This window comes from Pseudorca crassidens, chromosome 1 (assembly GCF_039906515.1).
Source record: "Pseudorca crassidens isolate mPseCra1 chromosome 1, mPseCra1.hap1, whole genome shotgun sequence".
Lineage (NCBI taxonomy): Eukaryota > Metazoa > Chordata > Mammalia > Artiodactyla > Delphinidae > Pseudorca > Pseudorca crassidens.
The window spans coordinates 153,232,712-153,257,372 of NC_090296.1; the positions used below are offsets into that span (position 1 = coordinate 153,232,712).

At 48.1% G+C, this 24,661-nt stretch overlaps 1 protein-coding gene across 4 annotated transcripts in view; it reads right to left on the minus strand.

Annotated features, from left to right (window-relative positions):
* DIP2C (disco interacting protein 2 homolog C) overlaps positions 1 to 21,474 on the minus strand; it is a 359,569-nt gene extending 338,095 nt beyond the window's left edge. For 3 of the 4 annotated variants that reach the window (XM_067699777.1, XM_067699766.1, XM_067699759.1), the window contains exon 1: positions 21,267 to 21,474. In XM_067699777.1, the coding sequence (XP_067555878.1) occupies positions 21,267 to 21,351 (85 nt within the window). In that variant the 5' untranslated portion in view covers positions 21,352 to 21,474. The remainder of the gene's footprint in view (positions 1 to 21,266) is intronic. The other variant, XM_067699787.1, reaches the window with a different exon arrangement.
* Positions 21,475 to 24,661: the final 3,187 nt, after the last annotated feature.

The following is a 24,661-nucleotide window of genomic DNA, read 5'->3' on the forward strand; positions in this document are numbered from 1 at the left end:
GCAGAGATGTGACTTCGGCCTCAGACTGAGTGTGCTCATTCTTGGGCCCCTGGTGACAAGGCCTGTAGGAAGGAGCAGTGGAAGGTGGGGCCACTTACTCCCAGGACTTCCTGGGACCTGACCCACTTACGATGTTTTCTCTGTCGGACTGATTTCCTTCTGACCAAAATCATGAGAGAATTCCTGCCCTTCCTGCTCCTTCTTTCCACGCCCTGTTCACTACCCTTCATCATCTCAGGCATTAAATCACAGTTGTCAAAACTGAAGGCAAAGAAACAGCCTTCAGAAATAACACCACAGCAAAGTGAACCAGAGGGGAAAATGCACAAAACCGAACCCAAGGCCTGGGTCTCTCTCACGCCAGAAACGCACAGATGTGACCGGGAACATTCAGCTCGGAGCCTGGCGTCTACATGAAGATCCCACCTTCCTACCTTCCTACTGACGCAGCTACAGGGAAGGCTCAACGGACAGAGAGAGGAAGCAGGATGACATTTAAAATGCACGTCTGCCTTACAGGGCCATGAGGACAGTGAGGCTCACGCTTGACAGAGAGGAGCTGTAAGGATGCTACAAAGTCCTTAGACCCGGGGAGAAGACCCCATGCGCCAGGTGTCCTGAAAACACTAGAAACAGTCGCACGGCCAGGATCACCACCAGGTGCTCGGAACACGACCCGCGAGGTGTGGCCATGAGTTCCACAGCCAATTTCTAGGAATCTAATTTTAAACACCTCCCAGCGAACATATCACAAAAATACAGTGTTCCAAATGCTGCAACACAAGTGCTAAAAAGCATCCAACCAAAAATAAAAGTGGCATTTTCAGACAAAACCCCAGAATCAGAAGAATGCAAGTTCTATCTTGAATTTCTCCTAAACCTTTTTTCTTCCTTCAGCTATATTCACCCCCAGCTCCCATATAATGATGACGAAAATGATCCGAGTCAGAATATTTAAATAATTTGGCAAAGATCCCACGATCTTCTCTCCCATGAAGACCCACTGTCCACACTGTGAAAATTCCATGTTTCTCCCATCATCCCTCCCCCGACCTCTGACTCCAGTTCTCATCCAGGTGCCGTGTGTGACTGGGCGGGCTCTGCAGATTCCACGACTAACTCCCACTCGTCACTTGTCACCAGAGAGGAAGGGACACACAGGACTGAAGGAGGGCCAGGGGAGCCATGCACCTGCCCCCCACTGGATGTGGTTGCCTCGGAAATGGAACTATACAACTTGGGGACCATGCTCCCAACGGAGACTGAGGGCTCAGGCATCCCAAGGGCGCCAGACCTCAGCACACAGGGTCCCAGAGCATGAGATGCCGCCAGAGGCCCTGGAACCGACCGTGTTCTGTGTAAGGCGGTCACCCTGGGAACCGGGTACAGACAACATCCACAAGGCCGGGGCCGCGCCCTCCATGGACACCCGGCTCCACTGGGCGCCTTCCTGGTGGTCTCGGCCTCTCCCTCCACAGCCCCCCTAGTCTGCAGGCATGTCCTCCCCAGGGAAGTGCTGTCACCCTCAGACCCACCTCCCATCCTGACCGCTCTTCTCGGTACCGATGGCCCAAGGCCTGGCCTCCTGCTCCAGCAGCACTGGGGCACCGTCTCCCCGGGGCTGTGACTGGCTCACCCCGGGGCCATGGCCCCTATTGCTCCCGACTCTCCTTCTAAACGACCAGCCGTGCACCCTCCTCAGCCTCCCTGCTTCCCACCTGCGCCCTCCTCCACTCACTACTGACTGCACCCCCACTGGGGGACCACCGACCCTGCCTCCGGCCAAGTGCCTCCCCAGGCCTCGCTCCCCATTTCCAAACTCTCAGCTCACGTGGTGTCCAGAGCATCTCAAAGTCCAGTCTGAAATGAACTTGTCACCCTCCTCCCAGACCTGCTCCTGTTTCCCACAAGTACCACCAACCCCAGCTTCAAACCCCGCTCCCCCTCCCTCTCCTCCTTCCTCCCCCAACTCAGTTGTCAGGCTGTCGGTTCACTTGTTGGCATGCACTCCGCCAGCCGGAGTGTCACCACCCAGGCCGTGCCCCCCTCCTGCACGTGCTGCCCTGTCAGACGCACCGCTGGGATCAGCCATGATGCCCCCAGAACCCTTCCTGGCTCGGCAGTAACCCGACAGGTGAGGACTGCACATTCTGGCCCCAGTGGTGCTCACACATGTTTTATCTCCCACGAAGCTGTAAGCATCAGACCTGCGTTCATCTTAGGCCCCAGCTCCTCCTACAAACTCTGTGTAGAATACCTAAAACTTTCACATTTTAAGTGAACATGTGCTCTTAAAAAAACCTTTCCTGATAATTTGGTGACATTGCAAGACACAATGCACGGCTGCCAAACAAGAGCTCAGGCCCACGAGCGTGAAGGTCCACCGTGACCGGCGTTGTCCCCCCACGAGCTACGTCCCACCGTCCCCGCCACAGGCTCACGAGGCCACGGCCGCCGAAGCCACCCTGCTCCTGTTCGCCAGCCGAGCGGCCGCAGATCACAAAACAGGTGCATCTGTCCCTCCATCTGTCCCTGCCGGTGTACCCGTTACAGGTTACTCCACCCCAAAAATAAAATGGGACTCTGAGAAGAACTGGTTCCATGAAAACTAAGTGGAATGTTTTACAAAGACTTGATATAGAAAACCAAAATGTTGCCTTCAAATTAGGTGTGGGTGAAGCAACGATAAAAATATTATAGGAAATAATAAATGTTTTAAATCTGAGACTCTAAACTGAGATTGTCTCTCAAATGTCGGCTTGCTCTCTTTCTGAGAAATCGAAACTCGGCAGTGAGAGGCACCATGTCACGGCTGTGGTTTGGGCAAGACAGTCGCCCGAAACCAGGGAACCAACTCCGAGGACCCGCCCAACGTCCAGAGATGGGAGCGTCCGCGTCTCCACACACTGTCACCAGGAGTCCCGGTTCAGGGTTCCTCAGTGAACTGAATGGAGACTGTGATCCCATCAGAAAAATGGGTTTCTCCTGGCTAGGGAAGATTTTTAAACACCTTGGGCCCTATCAGGATGGACGATGACCACGACTAGGCAGCACTGCCCTCCGGCAGGGCGGGGGGGAACTTGGGGGTGACCCCCTCACTGCCCTGGCATGGGCCGTGTTTCTGCTGTAATTCCACATCCAGCTTAAATAAATTGTGGGAAACTCAGGTATGGTAAAGGAAGGCAACTGAACTGATAAACGAATAGAAAGGCCTGAAGGGTCACCATCCACAGACTGGACCTGGTTTGGGACAGCAAAGGCCAACGGGACCAGGAACACGGTGGGGGGTGGGGGGTGTCACCCTCTACCATAACCGAAAGGTGAGAAGAGTCTTTACAGAGGGACTGGAATCTCCGAGCCCAGAACTCCCGCCACGGAACACAGCAGAAATCCCCAGAGCCCTGCATCCTGCATCCTGGGCAACAGGAATGTCAGATGTGCTCCAACACACATGAGGCAAAAGCACAGAAGCACACACGTCCACTGCCACACAAACACCTCAGGATCCAGGCATCAGACGGGCCACATTCCTGTGAAACAAACCCGTGCCCCAACTGAGGTCTGGACAGTGAGGTGTATATGTGTGTCTAACCAAACACCGATATTCAACCAGGTCTGTCACACAACTAGATTTTCAAAAACTAGAAACAGCTACTAATCAAGTAATGCAAAGTGCATGTCTCACTCTGCCATCAAAAGCAGCGATTCTCCACAGGGGGCAACGTTGCTGGGCGTGAGGGTGCTAGTGGCATCAGACGGGTAGAAGGCAGTGATGATACTAAGTGTCTTAAGATGCACACAAAGAACTCAACTGTACCGAGGCTGAGAAGCCTGACCCGAAGAATCAAGTTCCTTGCCCCAACTTCACGAGGTGTAACTGACAAATATAATTATCTATATTTAAAGTGTACATGTGATGATTTGTTATACATATACATTGAGGAATAACTACCGAGATCAAGATAATTAACACATCCCTCACCTCACGTTGTTAACTCTGGGTGTGTGTGTGTCTGTGGTGAGAAAGTTTAAGATCTCCTCTCAGGAACTTTCAAGTACATGATACCTAATTGTTAAGTACAGTTGCCACACTGTACATCAGATCCTTACTCATCTTAAAACTGGAAGTTTGTATCCTTTGACCAGCACCTCCCCATTTCCCCACCCCCAGCAACCACCCATTCCACTTTGTTTCTATAAAATCAGCTTTTTTTGGTAAGATCCCACATTATCAATGATACCATGCAACATCTGTTTTTGGCTAATTTCACTTAGTGTAATGCCCATCCATGTTGTCACAGAGAGCAGGATTCTATTCTTTTTATAGCTGAGTAATAGTCCATTGTGTGTGTGTGTGTGTGTGTGTGTGTGTGTATACACACATACACACCACATCTTCTTTATCCATGTATCCGTCATTGGACACTTACATTGCTTCCATATCTTGACTATTGTAAATAACGCTGCTATGAACATGGCGGTATATACATTTTCAAGTTAGTGTTTTCATTTTCTTCAGATAAATACCCAGAAGTGGAACTGCTGGATGGTATGCTAGTTCTATTTTTAATGTTTTGTGGAACCTTCATACTGTTTTCCATCGTGGCTGCACCAATTTACATTCCCACCAACAGTGTAGGAGGGTTCCCTTTTCTCCACATCCTCACCAACACTTGTTATTTGTTGTCTTTTTGATGATGGCCATTCTGGCAGGTGTGAGGTGATATCTCATTGTGGTTTGATTTGCATTTCCCTGATGATTAGTCATGTTGAGTACCTTTTCATGTACCCATTGGCCCTTTGTATGTTTTCTTTGAAAAAATGTCTATTCAGGTCCTTTGTCCATTTTTTAATTGGATTATTTGCTGTTTTGCTATTGAGTTATATGAGGACAATAGGGGAAAAAAAACAGTTTCTGCAATAAGTGTGTTGGGAAAACTGGAAAACCATCAGTTTTCCCAACACCACTTACTGAAGCAGAAGAATGGACTGGACCTCATTTTACACGACTCACAAAAATTAACCTGAAATGGATTAAAGACCTGAAAGTATAAAACTCCTAAAAGAGACAGAGGAAAAAAGATCCTTGACATAGGTCTTGGCAATGATTTCTTGCATAAGACACCAAAAGCACAGGCAACATAAGCAAAAATCAAGTGGGAATACATTAATCTAAAGAGCTTCTGCACAGCAAGGGAAAACCATGAGTGAATTAAAAAGGCAACCTACAGAGTGAGAGAAAATATTTGCAATCCTTTTATCTGATAAGGGGTTAATATCCAAAATAGAAAGGATTAAGTTTTGTGTTTTCAACATAGTTCAATTCTGAGGCATCTTAACATGTAAACTTTCTTCTACCTTTTTTTTCTTTAACAAAGTATGGTGCCTTGTAATAGACAAACCTTTATATGACGCAACATAAGGACCTAGCAAGTTTATTTTGCTCCAGGAGGGAGAAAGGGAGGACCGCCTTGGGAAAGTCCACTGAACTTCTGTGACTTCTTGACTAGAAATTATCCAGTCGGCAATCCTGAGTGTGGGTCCTAGCCCACCTTCACCCACTGTGAGCCCCGGACAAGATGTTTAACCTCGAACCTTGTTTTTACTGAGAAAGAACAAAAACCTGTTTCATGTGGTTAATGGATTCCCCCCCCATAAAGTAATACAACAATACATGTGAAACACTGTTATAAACTAGACAGCACCAACATCGTTTCACCACTGTTATACTTCTGGACTAATTAAAATGACATGGAGACATAAAATGTATTGTTGTTACGTTGAATTGTAAAATTACAGATTTTTTAAAATCTTTGTCCCAATTTTTATAGTGTTACTTACAGATTTTTTAAAATATCAATTTATATTCTAAAATAATATTTGTGATGTGTTAAAACTGTAGTGTATCAAGCATTTTAAACTGTTCCAAATATACATCTAAAAACACATAGGGAACTTTTTAATAAACATTATGGCAGAGGAATTACAACTCCTAATTCAACATATTATAATTCAGAATAGCAGAAAAGTTACACAGTTCTCACAGACTCCTGAAGAAACATATAGTAATAAACTCCAAAAAAGTATGTTAGCAAACTTTTATAACTGTGAAACGCTTTAAATTATCAACTAATAAGAAAATGTCTGTTGAATTATGACTGGCAAATGCCAAAATCATCTTTCCATCTTTCACTCTTTACTCTGGGGCTGGTGAAGACAGATCTGCCTGGGAAGTTGACGTTGAAAAAGTAAACACAGAGCTTTGAAGAGTTACGTTTCCTGGATACAACAGAAAATCATTGTAACGTTTCTGTACCAGTGGGTCCTCTCAATCTTTATTTTTGCTTTTTTCTTTTGATGACTTATATAAAGTATACATATATATTTTAACATATTTTAATACATAATGTTACATATCTGTGACCTTTATTTCATTATTAACTTAATTCCAAAGCTAAATGGTACTTTTTTCATGGGAAAAAAAAGTGGGAAGGGGATAAATGGTAACTATGTAACCTAGAACAAGATTTTGAATTGTACAAGTCCACTAATGATACCATCTAGTACGGAAAATATTTTCTAAACTTCCAGAAAACTTTACAGTATATGAGTAAGCTTCTGAGAAGAAAAACATAACACAGCTGTTCAGAAGATTCTGAGTTTTCCCTAAAAAATCTGTAGAATCTACATCTTGACCCCCGTGTGATAAGGCGTGGGATGATGGCCCACCACCCATGAAACTCTGCCTCTCCCTCAAGGAAGCCCTGAGCAGGCCTCACACCACTTCCCTGGAAAACCGTCAACCACGGGAACCGGGTAAAATGTGTGAGAGTCAAATAAAAACAAGAGCTGAGCTTCTCTCTTACAGGATCTAATGCCAGGAAGAGTCCATAAAGCTGACCCTGGACTCAGCATCCCTGGTCCCTGAACACAATCTGCTGGTACAGGTCAGCAGTGGGATGCAAATCCCTCACAGAAGCCGCTTTCCTCCCTCCGCAGTGGCTCGGGCTCCACCTCAGCTTTGACGCAGGGCTTGAACTTTTAAGGACCCGCAGTTACCACCTGAGGCTGGCAGACATCTGGCATCACCGCCCCCATCGCTGCTGTGCACCCCAACTCCAGGCGGGATGCGGGAGGTAAGCCTAGCTCTTAGCATCCTTCCTCCTCTGCATTAATGGGGCGGGAGGGGGCGGGTAATATGCATTTAAAATAAAAGTTCACATAACACAATTCTGGATTTCATTTTTCTTCAAACCGGCCACCTGTGCGCAACTATTCTTTTTGTACCTACTGGGAAAGTTGAAAATAAAGCCTAGGACACAATTTCCTACCCCCAAATGCTCCCAGAGTCAAGACTAAACCAGAATTTCCTACCATCTACTTCTTTTCCTTCCACTCTGATACCCTTGTACCAAGAAATGTACGATAACCTTCAAGTGGGTGGAGAGGCCCCAGGGTCCCACAGGTTGGCCAGCTGCCCTGGACTTGCCTGGAGACCCACACCCCTGCCCCGCCCAAGACCGTCAGTCATGCAGAAGGTGGGAGCTGGGGCAGGGAGTCAGCCTCCCAGGTGACTGCAGTAAACTGCCTGTTTTCCGCAGGAAAGAACCAACAGATGGTAAAACAGAGCCTGGCCGTCCGCGTGCTGGCCACACCTGTGCAAGTTTCAAGGGCAGTGACAGTCGCAAGCTGAACTGGCTTTCCTCGGGTGGCTGCCGGGCTGTGCGAGGGCCATGGCCTCGGGTGCCAGGACACCGTCTGGCTGCGGTCTGGGCAGGGGGGCTGGGGGAAGGTGCCTAGGCTAAGGCACGTGGTCAGACCCATCATGCTCCCCCAGGCCCACAAGACAAGGGGAAGCCCCCAGCCAGGAACCACCCCTGCAGTCATGTCTGCCTGAGAAGCACTGTGCTCCCCACATTGGAAACAGCCAGGGGGCTCGCTCCCAGGCCGCAGGCTACGGTCCCAAAGGAAAAATGGGGAGGGGGACAGGACACACGCAGAAATAAAAACAATCACTCACATGTGCCTTTGAGAAGCAGGAAAGGTCCCGGTGCCATCATTCCACTAGGCTCAGTGCCCAAGCCCCTGGCCCCAGCCCCACAGCTCAGCCAGAGCAGTCAGGCCGGGAGTAGCCAGGCTGTGAGCAGGGTCGGAATGGCCCACCCCAAACACAGGTGCTCCAGGCACAAGGAGGGAAGGGCCGCCCCCCAGCATCCAGCCGCTCCCTCTTCAGCACTCAGAACCCTCCTTGCTGAGACCACTCACTGGGTGTCTGAGTGCACACGGCCTCGAAGTAAATCCTTCTCAATTATTTGTCTATCGATACTGAGCTTCCCACTGGCTTCCATCCTATCTCCTGGATTATAAAAACAGCTGTCGCCACTCCCATAGTTCCCAAGAGACCCTCGCTCAATAAATTGCAAATTAAATAAATGCTTAAGGAACAGAACAATTCAAAAGCTCTCATGTGGCAAAAACATTCCCTAACTTTGGAATCAAATGTGATTGAATCAGTTAGATATATGTGTGTATGTTTGCACCTACACACACACACACACGCACACACACTCTTCCACCTAAATACACACCAGCAAGGGGGTGGGGCATGTCAGCCACTTAAAAGTCCACTATATTTGGTGTTAAATAGTGAACAACAAATAATATGGAAAAGCTATTCCATCTAAATCCCCAGAGAGTATTTTTATTGTAAAGTAATTTATCCTCTTAAAATAAGCAAGTATCTCCTTTAGGAACTGTAGACACTCTAAGTAAAACACAGAAAACAGTATAAGCACAGCTTTCAAAGTATGACAAAAACCAGATGCTTTTTTCAAAAAGGTCATCAAACATCCAAACCGAACACACCCTAATTTTCAGCTGCTGTTCAGATGAAAGCATCTTTGTTGTCCGCTTGTGAGTGATAATAATACTGTAATCAGTTTTACATTTCATACCCACCTCAATGTGAGGTACTTCCAAACAAAGGCCAGAATTCTCAGGGCCACCACAGGAGCAAAAACAATCCACACTCAAATGACAGGGAAACTATTTATGTGGCAACATGTGATTTCTTATTTATAGAGCTCTGTTAATTATTTTGCATATAAGCAGTGTTGAACCAGGCCTGCAGAGTTCGAGTACACATGGGCTGGGTGGAGTAATTGGTGGGGCAGAGAAAGGTCAGCCCAACCCCACAAAAAACAATTAAAATTTCCACAGACAGTCCACAAAACGGGTGATATTTAGGCAATAGAAAGTTCATTTAGAGGTGTAAGTTACAACGTTATCACTCCGAGCCTACAGCCCATCTTCTGGATCGGATCCATATTATGAAAAAATCAAAAAATAGTTAATTCACAATGCAGTGAAATGATTCAGCCATAGATAACCAAATTAATTATAATCCACTAAAAGTCAAATTGTATCGTTTTTAAAGATTGGGCTAGGGCTTCCCTGGTGGCGCAGTGGTTGAGAGTCCGCCTGCCGATGCAGGGGACACGGGTTCGTGCCCCGGTCCGGGAAGATCCCACATGCCGTGGAGCGGCTGGGCCCGTGAGCCATGGCTGCTGAGCCTGCGCATCTGGAGCCTGTGCTCTGCAACGGGAGAGGCCACAACAGTGAGAGGCCCACGTACCACAAAAAAAAAAAAAAAAAGATTGGGCTATTATGCAGATAACGGGCAGCTTTAGGTTTAAAACAAGCTGGAAATGATCTTGTTTCCCTTAATTCTATCAGCATAGGCCCAGCTAGGCCAAGACTGATGGCTTTCACAGCTAATAGAACAGGTGTGATCATAAATACATGAAAATGATCTGGAGACAGAATAATCCATGTTCTCTGTTTAAGCTAGTCATAGGATTTCCGATAAGTGGGTGAAACATTCACACTTCTTACAAGAAAATCATGGCAAATACATAGTACACAAAACCATCTTTGTTCTGGGATTTATTTATTTAATATAACACAGAATGTATTCAGGGCTTCCTGATACTAGAACATCTACCTTTATTAATGAGGAGCTACCGGTCTTCTGACCAAGTTGTCAGTGTCCAAAAGCACTATTTAAACAGTCCATCTTATAGCAAAAAGGCATGATACATGCACACACATACAAGTACCATCTTGGACACACTTGTATTCAAATTTCTGGTGCAAATGGAAATAATCAGGGAACGGGGAGGGTGTAAACTAGTGAGAATAAAGATGGATGCTCTAGAAAATTCCTGAGACAATATCCCAGGGTGACCACGTCACACAAAAATCTTATCCACTTTATACATGGTCATTCCTGCCAACACTTACCTGAATCAAGATTTTTTTATTTACATAAAAGAAAGGAGACATAGATTTGTCCTAACAAGATCCTCTAATCACTAGATTATTTTCACAATTATGAGTAATCACTAAATAGCTTCCACTCAAGGAACAAAAAATAAAATAACAGGGCTTCCCTGGTGGCGCAGTGGTTGAGAGTCCACCTGCCGATGCAGGGGACACGGGTTCGTGCCCCGGTCCGGGAACATCCCACATGCTGCGGAGCGGCTGGGCCCGTGAGCCACGGCCGCTGAGCCTGCATGTCTGGAGCCTGTGCTCAGCAACGGGAGAGGCCACAACAGTGAGAGGCCCGCGTACCGCAAAAAAAAAAAAAAAAAAAAGGTAATCTATGTAAGACACCTAATGCAGTGCTTAGCACACGTGAACAATCAGTGAGTGGTGGCCTGAGACATGTAAGCGTCCTCCCCCATAAACAGAGATAACAGACTTTGTTCACGCCAAAAAAGACATCAATTTGCAACATCTGATTTAAAAATCTGAGTTATGCACTGTCCGCTCCTACTGACACGACTCCGGTTCTCTGGGGACCAGAGATGAGGGTGGATCACATCCATTAGACGTGGTCTGCATCCCTGCAAGGCCTGGAGAAGGTCAGACAGGCACTCCACTTGGAATAAAAGCACTCTACATAAAAGACCTAAGATTGATTGTCTTGTAAGTGATTGGTGGCGGCTTAACCATGATCGCCATCATCCTGGTTAGTAACAGGGAGCTTTGAGAGAGGTCACTCTTGCAGAGACACTGAAGAGGTTATTCCTGGAACCTCATGTAGAATATTTTTCCCAGAAACAACACAAGAACTAACAGCATCGTCTCTTGACCAAAACGATTAAGATCTCAGATAAGCCATATCATATCCAGCCTCCTGATTCTAAAGGATGCTGTTCCGGGGCTTCCCTGGTGGCGCAGTGGTTAAGAATCCGCCTGCCAATGCAGGGGACACGGCTTTGAGCCTTGGTCCAGGAAGATCCCACATGCCGCGGGGCAACTAAGCCCATGCGCCACAACTCTAGAGCCCGCGAGCCACAACTACTGAGCTCTCACACCTCGAGCCCGTGCTCCCCAACAAGAGAAGCCACTGCAATGAGAAGCCCGCGCACCGCAACGAAGAGTAGCCCTCACTCGCCACAACTAGAGAAAGCCCGCGCGCAGCAACGAAGACACAACTCAGCCAAAAAAAAAATTTTTTTTCATAAATAAAGGATGTTCATCTTCCATGAGAAACAAAAAAATTTCAAACATACAGAAAACAGAGTTGTACAGAGAACACCCATATATTCATCCCCTAGATGACAGATTCGATCTTAAATGCAAAGTTTAGGGGCAGCCAGCTAAGAAAACGTGCAGCATAAGCCTCCACCCGTTACAACCACATGCAAGGGAAATTCGTCTGATTTCCTCACTGACTTGGAACAGGCTGCTGGGGAGGGCGCTGCCCACGGCCCACACTCCCGAGAGCACCCAAGACTCCACAGAACTCCTGCTGCTGATCTCACAGGAGAAGACAGGATCCCCATCATGCTTCAAAAGAAAGCAGCTCGGTGGTTCAGTTCACTCGTGATGGTGAAAATGTGTCGGGAAGCCAAGATTCTAGGCTCGTGATGAGTTTCTGATCATTTGAAGTCTCCTCATCTATACAGAGAAGCTAATGTCATTTCCTTAGAAAATATTTTCAAAGGACTAAAAAAAGGTCAATATGAAAGCAGCTAAAAGCTATAAGGCACCATGAGATGTATAAGCTTTATTTCATATCTTTGTTTCAAGGAATGCTAGTGTTCTAAATACTGCTCCCAACCCCACATCATCTTTCAAGAATTAGTGATAGTGATCAAACCTGCCCTATGACCCCAATGACACAGTCAGCCTGTGAGCTTTCCATCTGTGGTAGGCACCCCCACAGCAGATGCCCATCACCCGAGGAATGGCAGCCCATCCAAGGAACCTCTGCCCACGTTCCTTCCCCATGGCTTTGCTCCTCTGTATCCACGGGAGACAGAATATTGTACAACACTTTCAGAGAGCCTGTTTTACTTAGACACTTTCCATAAAGGGCAGATTTCATCCAGAATCCTATTTGTGTCAAATTCAACATGTCATGAAGGAAACAGCAAAATCAAGGCTACGTTCTTCCCCGTGTCCCAGGCCAGATCTTCCTAATAACAGGAGAGAAATTCTAAAATACCAACAGCCATTAGAAAATCCTTTACTGGTATGGTAGCTAAATAATAATTCGCCACCATCTAAAACAGGGAGGCAGAATTCTACTTCCTTTTCGTATTAATTTATGTACAAGTAACAGAAATTCTCGAAGTCTGAACTCTGATATCAACAGCAAAATAACCCCAAGCGCTATTTCTCATTTGGCCCAGGTCAATGTTGTGCTTGGTGGGGGAAGCCTAGCCCCACCATTTGCAATAAGACTATATTCACTTGAGCTAAAAGCAAAATGAAACAACAAAACCCACCCAGACACCAAGTCTCAGGTTGACAGAATTTCCCTACAGGACAGGCACTGCAACAGTAACTTGTAAGCATGAGGTACATTCTAATGTACCTTAGTAACATTAGTAACAAAGTTTCCACCCTGGCAAGTTGATACACTATTTCCTTGGGTTTAAGTAGGTGGTTGGTTTTTGGGGGTTTTTTTTAAGATATTTTTTGATGTGGACCATTTTTAAAGTCTTTATTGAACTTGTTACAACATTGTTTCTGTTTATGTTTTGGTTTTTGGCCGGGAGGCATGTGGGATCTTAGCTCCCTGACCAGGGATTGAACCCGCACCCCCTGCACTGGAAGGCTAAGTCTTAACCACTGCACCGCCAGAGAAGTCCCTAAATAGGTGTATTTTAATGACTTAAGCTTAATGGAATTGCACCCTTGCTTAAAGAGCTCCTTAAAGACTGCTTTATATTACTAAATCTCAACAGCCTTCAAGCATCCATCACGTTCATCAAAACAAGAAAAAACAAAAGATGTTTCGAAGCCCAATGATGCTCACTTAAGCTATCCTGAAGTACAGCTCCACCTTAGTACTTGGTGTTACTCTTAAGTTGTTTTTACACGTAACTGAAGCCATAACTTCTGTGATACCATTAAATTCACAGCGGGGGCAGGGGGGGCTTCAAACTATCTCTGGTTTTTATTTTAAAAGAAGCAGCTTATGAAAGTCGATAAGAAAAAGATCCCACTCACTCACAAACCCACACGGCACTCAACTGACATAACTGCCAGGGTGATCGTAAACGATAAAAGCCCAGGATCTGTTACAGGTGTTGGGCGGGGGGGCACAGAGTCCCGGGCCCACTGCCACGGTGAGCCCTGGCTCTGACCTGGCCTCTCAGAGCTGCCCAGCCTCACGCAATCCCACCTATGTGGCCTGTTGGGTAGCATCTACGTGCACTTGTCTCAGGACAGGACACGGGGGCATGACGAGAGGGGAGCCAGCTCAGTCCCTCTCCACACACACTGAGGGCAGGGGGACACACACCTCCAGGAGGACAATTCCCACAGTCACAGCGGTGGAGCTCTGTGTTTCATCCTGGGGGCACTGTGGTGAGGGGACTGCAGGAGATGGTCAGGCCCTTCCTCCATGAAGCTCTGGAACAACTCTGATTGGAGGTCCACACATGGTCCTGAGATTCGATGATTACAGCCTAAAAGGACGTCCTTCCGGACACACCTGGACTTGAATCTGACCTAGGACACCTTTCCCCAACTATTCTCTTGAAAAGTAAAGGGGCTGAAAAAGGGATTCCAGGAATATTGACACAAAGAGTCCACCAGAAAGGAAGTTTTATCTTTAAAAAAAAAAAAAAAAAAGAGGCATTGCAGCTCTGAAGCTATCCTAGCACAGGGTAAGTGCCCAGATAGCATCTATTAAGAGGTGCACCCTCCAAGCACAGGAAAGTGAAAGTGCTTTCCCGCACCCAGGCCTATGCCGCCTCTCCACTGCTTTTCTCTGAAGGCCACTGTAACTCAAATCACCTGGATAAACTGGGGAGGCGGCGGGAGGGCAGGGAACTCTGTCCCAGTGACAGCACCTCAGAGGGAAACTGCAGGGCTGGATGTTTACGGAGCAGATACTGTGACTCTGCCTCGCTGACCCCCACTACCATCCCAAAGGCAGAGTTCTTAACCCTATCTGACAGCCGAGGACACCAAAACTGGGAGAGCCTTATCCGGGGTGATGCCACGACTGCAGAGCCCCGGACAGGCCCTCCCAACGTAGGAAAATCCATAGAAAGACTTCTCAGTGGACACTCACATGAGAATCTCAAGATCTTCACACAAATCTCCAAACAGGATTTAGAAAAAGACCCAAAGAGGTTCAAGAAGCACAGAAGAAGGTCACGCACAAGTTAAACACGGATTTTTGTGCTTTCAGTGCCCACTGCACCAAATCCAGCCCCTCAGACCGATGGCTCCAGAGTGAACCTGTCCTTCCTAAAGCAACTGGCCAACTCCAGATTTCACCCCTTCCTGTCCCCTGACAGTATCAGGCTCTGCGACTGCTCTTATCCTTCTGTGAAGGTTTATAAGCTATATTTTGTCAGGTATTGTGACACTGACATAACTGGATGTGCTCTATTTGCAATAAAGCATGTAATCTCCATTTATCTACTTTATTCATAAAGACCCAGAATCTCCTGATAAGGTTAATTAGTAACAACACAGTTTACATTTCTGTTTTCATTTCAGGTAAACTGGCCAGGAAGCGCTTCCTTAGAGAGCTAGTCAGCTAGACCCACGCCACCTGCATCTTCACAGGGACATGACTCTGGGCTTGGCCAGGAAGGGGACAGGGCTCGATGTGGAGGTCTGTGTTCTTCCCGAGAGTGAAGCGGTCCGGACATGTGGCTCTGCCAACTCGAGGGAGTGGCAGGAACAAAGCCACGACGGCAGATTAAGACCTGCCGCGTGGAAACTGAGATGCGTGGGCCTCTCCCCACTAAAGCTTAACATGTTTTATAAACTCCTGACACATGGCAAGCTGCACTGGTAAGACACATGGTCAGAACATGAGAGACTCACTTTTCTGGTTTTAATTAGACACTCAGGACCGAGTGTCCAGCAGGGAACTGCCTTCCTCCTTGGCCAGAGGCTCAGACCTGAGGCTGGTGGGTGTGAAGCCGCCCACAACAAAGAGGGGACATATTTACATATGAGTTTTTTAACTTCATAATTTTAAAATGTTAGAGTATTCCTCTAATTAAAAAAATAGAATATGTGACTTGACTAACCAGATAATTCAGTAAAAAAAAAAAATTAATTGTGCATAATTGCAGACAAATATCTAAGGAATTGCTCTCGCTGGTGCCGACAGAACTAGTTTGGATCTGACCCGCAGTCTTCAATCTTTTCATGAGGACACAGAAAGAGTTTCCAACTTAATAAGCAAAAAAAAAAAAAAAAATATTTAAAACCAGCAGCCCAGAAGAAAAAGATCTATTTAACCCACTATCAATCACAGAATCTCTCAGTCCTCGCTATCTTTGGTCGTTTTTTCCCGGATTTTTTAAACCTACTGCACGAAGCATTTGGTAAAGAACCACCTCAATTTGTGATTCTCAGCACAGACAGCACATTTCATTCTCCACGACATTCAACAGCAAGAGAACTAAAGAGCAACCTCCCCAGCCCCCCACCCCACAAAAGAAGGCTGCTTGTCATGTTGACTTTTACAGCTCAATATCTTAGCCTTTCCCACTTTATTTGTCTTAAGGGCTTATGAACATTAACACCCTGCTGGGTCCTGAAGAAAGTGCCATATACGTACAAACCTGACACCTATGTTCTTACCCCCCCAGCTGGGGTTCTCAATTAGATCCTCCCCTTTGAGAGCATTATTTATTATCAAGAACAAACGGATGCAACTGCTTCTTTTGAGACGTGACAAGGTTTTGACCCCCTCAGCAGAACACAGCACTGGCAATGATAGTAGGTAACTTTCGTAGGGCACACGAAAAGCTCGTGAAAGAAGGAAAATGAACACGGGCAACCTTGAAAGTAGAGGCATACAAACGGAGAGACCGGAGAACAGGAACAGTAAACAGTGGCCAGAGCCCATCGCATCCCCTGAGGTGCCTTCCGTGTACCAGGATAAACAATGATGTGCGAAACCAAGCCAATAACTGCAGGTGAGCATCTGCTTTTAGTCAGGTACCTGAGTAATTATGAGAATCTTAATATGACTAGGATTTGAACTGGTGAGTCAGTCTATATACATGACATCAAAATGAAGATTATCCAATACATTCTCTTTGCAATTCAGAAGAACGCTACAACTCATCCCATAAATCACTGCTTTAAAAGAAAAAAATCAGCTCTAAAAAAAGAGACAACCCATGTGAAAAAGGCTGGGAGGAGGAAGGCAAAAAGTGACTCATATCATCCAACAGCTTGTAGCCTCCAAACCATAACAAGAATATAAAGCCAGTGGGCCCAGAATGAAACAAAATAGAGTCGTTGTTACAGCTGTGACCTCACAGCATTCAGCTCTGAGCATGACTACAGCACCACAAAGATCTTTTGAGCATTGGGAGCAACCTTACACATCAGTGCCTCTAATGTGTGCCTTTAATTTCCTGGCTAAATTTGACATCTATATTTATTCATCAAGAAAAGAACATTCAAATTTAACTATTTTCATAACTCTGAATAACTCTTAAAATTCAAGTCCACACATTTCACATCCCACACATATCAATGCTGCCATTTTGTACATATTTTTAATTCAGATAACAATCTTTTAGATTTATCAAGCCAAGTAGTCCATTTCATTCACCACAATACGTACAGCTACTGGGGGCAGCTTTGAGACGATGTGACAGAGTGAACAGGATGTACAGCTACTGGGGGCAGCGTTGAGACGATGTGACAGAGCGAACAGGTTTTCTTAACAACGGTGAGGTCTGATCCCCGGTGGAGTGGCTCAGCTATTCCCTGAATCTGCTGACCCCTTCCCTCCTCCCCTCCCAATGACAACAAATTATCAACAAGACTCTAGAAGAAAGTATTTTTTCACACATTTGCTTTCCAGAGTCCACTATTTCCTTTCAATGAGAACATTTGGGTTGCATTAGAGACAGCAGGTCTCCTCTCCCGGACCCTGGAAGGTGGTCCCAGGCTTCAGTTTGGGCGGCCACCTCTGCAGCCACAGGGACCTCCAAGAAAAGCACAGGGGCTGATGGGGACAGAACTGACGTTCTAGAGCTAAGCGTATCTGCTATATTGTGCTGGAAGCCCTGAAAATGCCACACACACCCAAATCTACAAACCTTCCAACTGGCCATCTCTTTAAGATTTTACTCTGGTGACAGGATTATGCCAGCTGCATGTGAATTGCTCACCTGCAATTTAAAAAATCACTGGTTCCTTGATCAACACAAAGAACGACAGCATGCACCTCCTTCCTTGAGTAGTTTCACACTTACTAGAAAATGTTAAGTTGGACTCGAGTACAGAACATAACTAATAGTTGCAGTAATTCTGTACCTTACAAACTGAGTAACTCCCATAAGCAAGAGTTAGGAAGTTAGTAAACACACTCACAATTCAAAAGCCATAAAGTAGAAAGCTAACGGGCTTCTCTTCTGCAAACACCAAACAGTTTTCACAGGCTACATACATCACGAGGCAATTTCCCAAAGTCCTACCAAAATAAGAATTCAACCACTCCTGAAACAGTGGGATGATATCGTCTACAGGTGCAAGTCCAGGGTGTGTACAGCCCAGGACACAAGCCGTCAGTTAACACAGAAACTTATTGCTGAAGTTCAATCAACAACTGATTTTTTTTTAAATAAGACATAAGTCTGTCTTTATTGAGAAATTTTGTTTCCTCTCTGCTTTGCCAGTGTTTCCATTTAAAGTTTTCCCTTAAGCCAAATAATGTCTATTTACATATTAATGAAACTACTTGGGGGCCCTCTGAAAGCCAAATAGAAAAATGCATGATTCCAAAAGGCAAGAATGAAGGGAAGGGAAGGGAAGAAAAAAATGATTCAGGGAAAAGTTTGTGAAGAAAAGAGCCACCGCTACCCCACCTGGCACCCAGCAACCAGCCAGCTCACTGGCTTCCTCTCCATTTCACGTTGAGTCCCAAGAATTCACCAGACCGACAACCCCTGGCTCCACACCAAAGACTTTACCCGGACCCGTGGATTGGAGGCCATTACTGCCCACAGGAGGGGCAGCCACCACATCTCCCCACAGAAATCTCCTGTTCTTTGCTGGCACCAGATCTGCAGGGAGAGCAGCCCAGTTTTCCCCCAAGAGGGAAGCATTGGGTAGCAACAGACAGTGGAAAGAAAAGAGGAGGCAACCAGCAGGGCAGGAAAGTGAAAATCTGACTTCTGCAGCCAAGAAGTCAATCTGCAACCCTCTACCAAACAGTGACCCATAAAATAAAATAACCTAAGTGTCTGTAGCAGCACGAGCAGACAGTGCAAACCAAAACTGGACCGGCATCTACTAATCTAGATAAGATATACAACCATTAACAGCTGGCAGGCCATATAGGAACTTTGAAAGAGGAGTCTACTCTTTTTTCAACCTACATTATGTGCTTAAAATGGAATTGTTTTCCCATGCTCCTTTGTAGGAAGTGAGCACTGGAACGTCCACACGTTTCCACAGTATGTTCTGATATTTTAATAAAACGATGAAGACTAATTTAAAGAATTCTCTCCACATGAATCCTGATTGAAGATAAAATATGAAAGCAATATGCTTAAATAACTGGGCATTAAAAGCTGTTTTAACTTTTCACTTTGAAAGTGGCTATGTTGGGGGATTTTAAGTTCTAAAATGTAAAAAGGCACAGATTTCTGATCCCTCCATTCTTTGGTTGCTATTAAGCAATACTGGAAAACAAGTTGATTCATCTAATTTAAGACAGTAAAACGACTCTACGTAGTCACAAGACACAAAATTCCAAATGACCTGAGAGACCCAATCGACTCAGCATGGACAAAGCAAGTCAAAGATGACACAGCTAAAGCGGGGAGATGTGGGCTGAGGCTGGGTGGCCAAAGCAACAACCCTCTGACTCTTACTCTTGGGTGAGGCAGCCAGGCCTAGCAGAGTTTAGAGAGAGAGAAAAACAATAATGTGATTCCCATATGCAAACACACACCCCTTTCTCTGCCCAGACACTCAATAAGAAACTCATTAAACCCTTTTTAAAAATCTGTAGGGACACAAGAAATTCACAGAGAACTAGGCTAAGCACACCTTGGTCTAAAGTGGTTTGCCATCCCCTGGACAACAGGGACACATTCTAGGAGTGACTGATGGTGACAGGTGAGTGCAATCTAGCAGGTGAGTGTCCACGTCCACAAGCAGGCACTCCCACCAGGGACCACGCACTGTCCCAGATGTGCAGAAGCAAATGTGAGCCCATCCCAGACCGATGGGGGAGGTGGAGGGCTCCTGGTGAGTTCAGACAGCTTCCCGCTTTGCCAACACAGGTAGGGTACTGACACTTAACACCAGTATAATACAGACATAGCAGAAGTGCTTGTCTGGAGAGAATGCATGAATGATACGGTGTTGTAAATAACACAACTGTGGTGCACAGCTACGGGGGCCTGTAAAGTAAGGGAGAAAAACCCATGTGAACATTGACAAAATCAAAGAACTTGGGCAAATATTTTCCAATGGGCACTTCATCCCTCCAAGCAATCTGTCCACACTGCACACCTTATCCACCAGTGTAAACCTAAGTACTGTTCGCCCAGCTGGGCACTGCACTGAGGTACCAGCAACACCCTCATCATCTACAACCCTTCAGAACAGTGTCTGTTGAGCACAGAGTCCAGGAAACGGTCTCCTCCTATGGGACAGTTGAGCATTACAGAACCCTGCAGAACCCCAAATGTGAAACAGAAACATCTCCAGTCTGTGACATCTGAAAAGACACTTCATCCCAGGCCCCCACCTGTACCCCCTTCTTCGCCCTGAAAGTGTTAAAAAGAAACCATACGGTCAACACCAGCTTCTCCCTGCTGATGAAAACTGGCACGAATGAATTTACTTTCTGGCTGCCAGCCCCACAAAACCGTTACACACACACACATACAAGTTCACCACTAAACTGCTCCAAATATAAATTCGAGACAAGCCGGCCTATCCCCACCCCTCAGTGTATTAGTGGCCTTCCCAGGGTGAGCTGGGTGAATTCTAAATCTATATTAAACATTCAACATTTCGGAACTTCAGTGGGTTGTTTTTTTTTAAGACATAGCAAAATCCGATCTGAAACTTATGACAGCTGAGCACATGATCCCACCATTAAGAGCAAATAAGAAACCGTATATAACACTCCATGAAATCACTGTGGCAAATCTGTCACAAATTCTAAGTATGGGACGATGGGAACGCGCCACAGACCCTGGCCTGAGGGAGGAGGCTTTCCAATTTCACCCAACCTTCGCATCCCAGCGGACGGGAACAATAGTAGTACTATCCCGGTCCAGCCAGGATGCCTCGGACACCGGCGGTCAAACCTCAAGTCCAAAGACAAGTTTCGCATTAGAACGAGGCCCGCGGAGCCTCAGGCCGCGCAACGCGGAACCGCCCCCGGCCCGGCCGCGGTGGGCAGCGCTCGGACGCGCACCAAGGACACGGCCCCGTCCGCCAGGCCGCGCGCGAGGCCGCCCCGGCCCCGCGGCCCGTCCTGCGTCCCGGCTGCGCCCCGGGCCCCGCGGCCCCGTCCTGCGCCCCGGCTGCGCCCCGAGCCCCGCGGCCCCGTCCTGCGCCCCCGGCCCCGCGGCCCCGTCCGGCTCCCCAGGGCCCCGGCGCCGGGGCCGCGGCCGACGACGCGGAGCCGCAGGGCGGGGGCCGCGCTCGCACCGCCCCGAGACCCCCGCCCGCCCGCCCGCGCCCCGGCCCCCGTGACAGCGCGGCCGGCTGAGCGCGGGGCCTGTTACCTTCCGACAGCTCCAGCTCCAGCTCGGCCAGCCGGGCCCGCACCTCCAGGGGCAGCGCCATGCCTTCCAGGCTGCGGTCCGCCATGCTCGCGACGCCCCCGCCCCAGCCGGCCTCCCTTTGTTCCAGGCCGCGGTCTCGCCGCTCCTCGCGCCCCGCGGACCCGCACCGAGCGGCGGCAGGCCGGGCGGCGGCGCAGCGCGCTCCTCCCCGGTGCCTCCTCCGCGCGGCCCCGGCACGAAGGCCTCGCGCCCGCGCCCGCGCCCCCGTCCCGCCCGGAGCGCGCCCACCGCCGCTCCACCGGGCGGCTCCGCGGCGCGCGCGTGACGGCGAAGAGCGCGCACGGGGCGGGGGCGGCGGGGGCACGCGCTCCGGGGCTGGGCCGGGCGGGGACGCGCACCGGGGACGGAGGGCGGGCCGGCGCAGCGCGCGCTCCCGGGGGCGCGGGGCTCGCACACCGGCACAGCGGGGCCTCCCCCACCCCGGCACGGCCCTCGCCTACCCAGGCCTAAGGCAGAAAAATACCTGCTGCAGCCCCCGGCCTCGGCGTTCCGGGTCTTTGCGGGCTGAATTTTTTTTTTTTTTAATAAATACGTTGTGTGTTGGGGGCGGGAGGTGTAAAAGACAGCGTGGGCTGTGGAAAGAGGAGTAGGCTGGAAGTTCCTAATTCGCGTTGATTTAGGACCTGCCAGCCTGGCCCGGAGGCTACAATCAGTGCCTCTCCCTCGGCTCCGTCTCCCCACCATGAAGGCGGCTAGAGAAGAGATGGGTCACCGAATCTCCACGTTCCCGGTCAGCCCGAGCACGCTCGCCCTGATACCCCGGCCCGTCCTCAGCCCGGGGCTCCGTGTCCTCAGCAGGTCTTCCCGCGCCCTCGCCCGAGGGCCCTACGGCTCGTCCTCCGCGCTTCTCTCTTCCGCCCCCACCGCACCGGTGTCATCTCTGGGGGCATCACCAAACCTGGGCCTCCAGTCCTGACCGTTTGGGGAGGCTAGCTCACCCCTCCGACTGTCCAACTGAATAACGTCACCCAGATGCCCCCAAACCCCGAACTGCACAAACCAGCCCCTCCTCCTGGCTTCTAATAACTTCCACCATTTTCTTAATGATCCAGGCTGGGGAGAGTCCCGGGAGTGTTTGTCTGTCTTCCTCAGTTTTCACACACCCTCTGCTTCCCTGTCCCCTCAAGGCTCTCGGGTGTCATTTTCATTCCGGACCCACTCCTCCCAGTTCAGCCCCTATCGCAGACCTCCTGGTGGCCCCACCACCACCATCTGCTTGACCCTGTGGCAGGAGGGGCCGAAGGTGGCTCCGGAAACACAGTGGCATTTATTCCCCTTTCAAAAATAGGCAATTTAATACTTCCTGCATTGTCTACTGAATACAAGTCCACCCTCTTAATGGGAGACTCCAGACCCTCCACCACTTGGCCCCTATCTGCAGTCACACCATGCGCCCCCCACAAGCTGGTTCCTGAAGACCTAGTGGCCTTCACCCTGGGTGCCCCCCTTCTCTGCCCACACGCTCCCACAGCGTCCCTAACATCAACTCCAGAAAAATCTCTCCTCCCCCTTACTGTGCTCCCACTATCTTATCTACTTGTTTCTGCCCTTATATCCTTGGCCTTTATCTTTCTCATTAGTCTGAGTGACAGCTCTGGGGACAACGACCAAGCCTTCTTCCTCAGTGACCACTAGAGAGCTGTGGGCATTTCTTACATAGGTCTCACTGATCTAATACAGATCAATGATGAGCTTAAAACGGGAGAACCCCAAACACCTCTGCTTTATGGTCTTGGACGTAAAGCCAGTGGACGTGGGGGGCCACACAGGTATGCTCCACCACAGTCTCTCCCCCTTTCAGGATAAACAGACCACTGAGGCAGAGAGCCCTCTAGAGGCTTTGGGGCTACAGGTGAAGGCCTTAGAGAAATAAAATGCAGCAGAACCAGGATTCAAACCCCAGTCTCCAGAGCAAATCTCTGCGCTCATTTCTTCACAGCAAAGTGGGCCTGTGCATTCCACACATCGAGTGTGTCAAGTCAGTCTAGGTCCAGATGGTATCAGAATAAAATTATGTATTCTGCTTTAATTCGTGGGTGGGTCTTGATCATCCATGTCTGATGCTGTAACTGAGGTTAGTTCCAAAGAAAACCACTATGTTACACTAAACACATCAAATGTCAACTTGGATTCCAAGCAGATGCGTCTTCATTGGGGCAGGTCTCTGTATGACTACTAAGTACACTTGGGAGAGTGTTCGTGGCATTTCCAATGTCCTGAGACACATCTTTATCTGGAAGTCCTTCCACGTCTTCAAAACACGTTATGTCTGAAATCAAACTCCACTTGCCTCCCACCCTTACTGTGTTCTTACTCGAGAGCAGCCCCCATTTCTCCTGGTTTCCGTGCTTTGAGTCATGCCCGTTGTCAAGCTTCAGTAACATCCACCCCACAGGCCCACTGCCACTGCCTAATTCAGGCACTCAGAGTCCCTACCCTGTTTTTCCCCTTCTGATCTTCCTACTGTGGCTGCCATGGGTTACAGTCCCCTTGCTCTACCATCTACAATGGTTCTCTGCCTACAAACCAAAGAACTCCTTGATCTGACACTGAAGGCTTCACAGACACAAAGTTTCCTTCCCTACTTTCTATCCTGCGCTCCCTGCATGCACCTGTGGTCACCTGAGGAGTTCTCACTTGCCTGTGGGGCATCTCCCCTTCTTGTATCTCTTTTGCTGACGTGTGCCTCTCCTCTTCCTATTCCCCCACCCAAGTCATGGCCACACATCGGATTTCACCCATCCAAGTCCAGGGTCAAATGCCACCTCTTCCATGAAGCCTTCCTTCCTAATCTCCCACCTGGAACTACACACCTCTCTTCCCACCTGGTCTTCCTGGTGCTTGTATTTAACATGTGCATCTTACTGGGCAGCTAGTCCACCTGTGATTCCCCCGCTGTGTTGAATGACGTATAAACAGCACACTGTTTCTCAAAGTACAATCCAGCCTTGGAAAAGGGGAAAGACTATTTCCCTTCATCTCCTTCTGCTCCAGTCCTGGCCAGTCTCAATGAAAGTGGCGCTTAGTGAAAACCCAGTTATGCTTTGTGTGTTTCCATGTATAAAAACCTGGTTCAAGTGGATGTCAAGGTGGGCATAACAATACCCAACAGAGGTTTATTAGAATGAATTGAATACCTGCTAAGGGCTATTTGCTTCCAAAGCTCTCCGAAAGCCCTGAAATTCCATCCTCAGAGCTACACCTGCGAACTATGGTCACTTATCTTCAGAAAGCCACTGTGACATCTCATGACTGCTACTTGGGAAGAGCTAGGCATCATTAGCACTTATCAACACACTAGCATGGTTTAATTTGCGAAATAAGCCAGCTTTTAC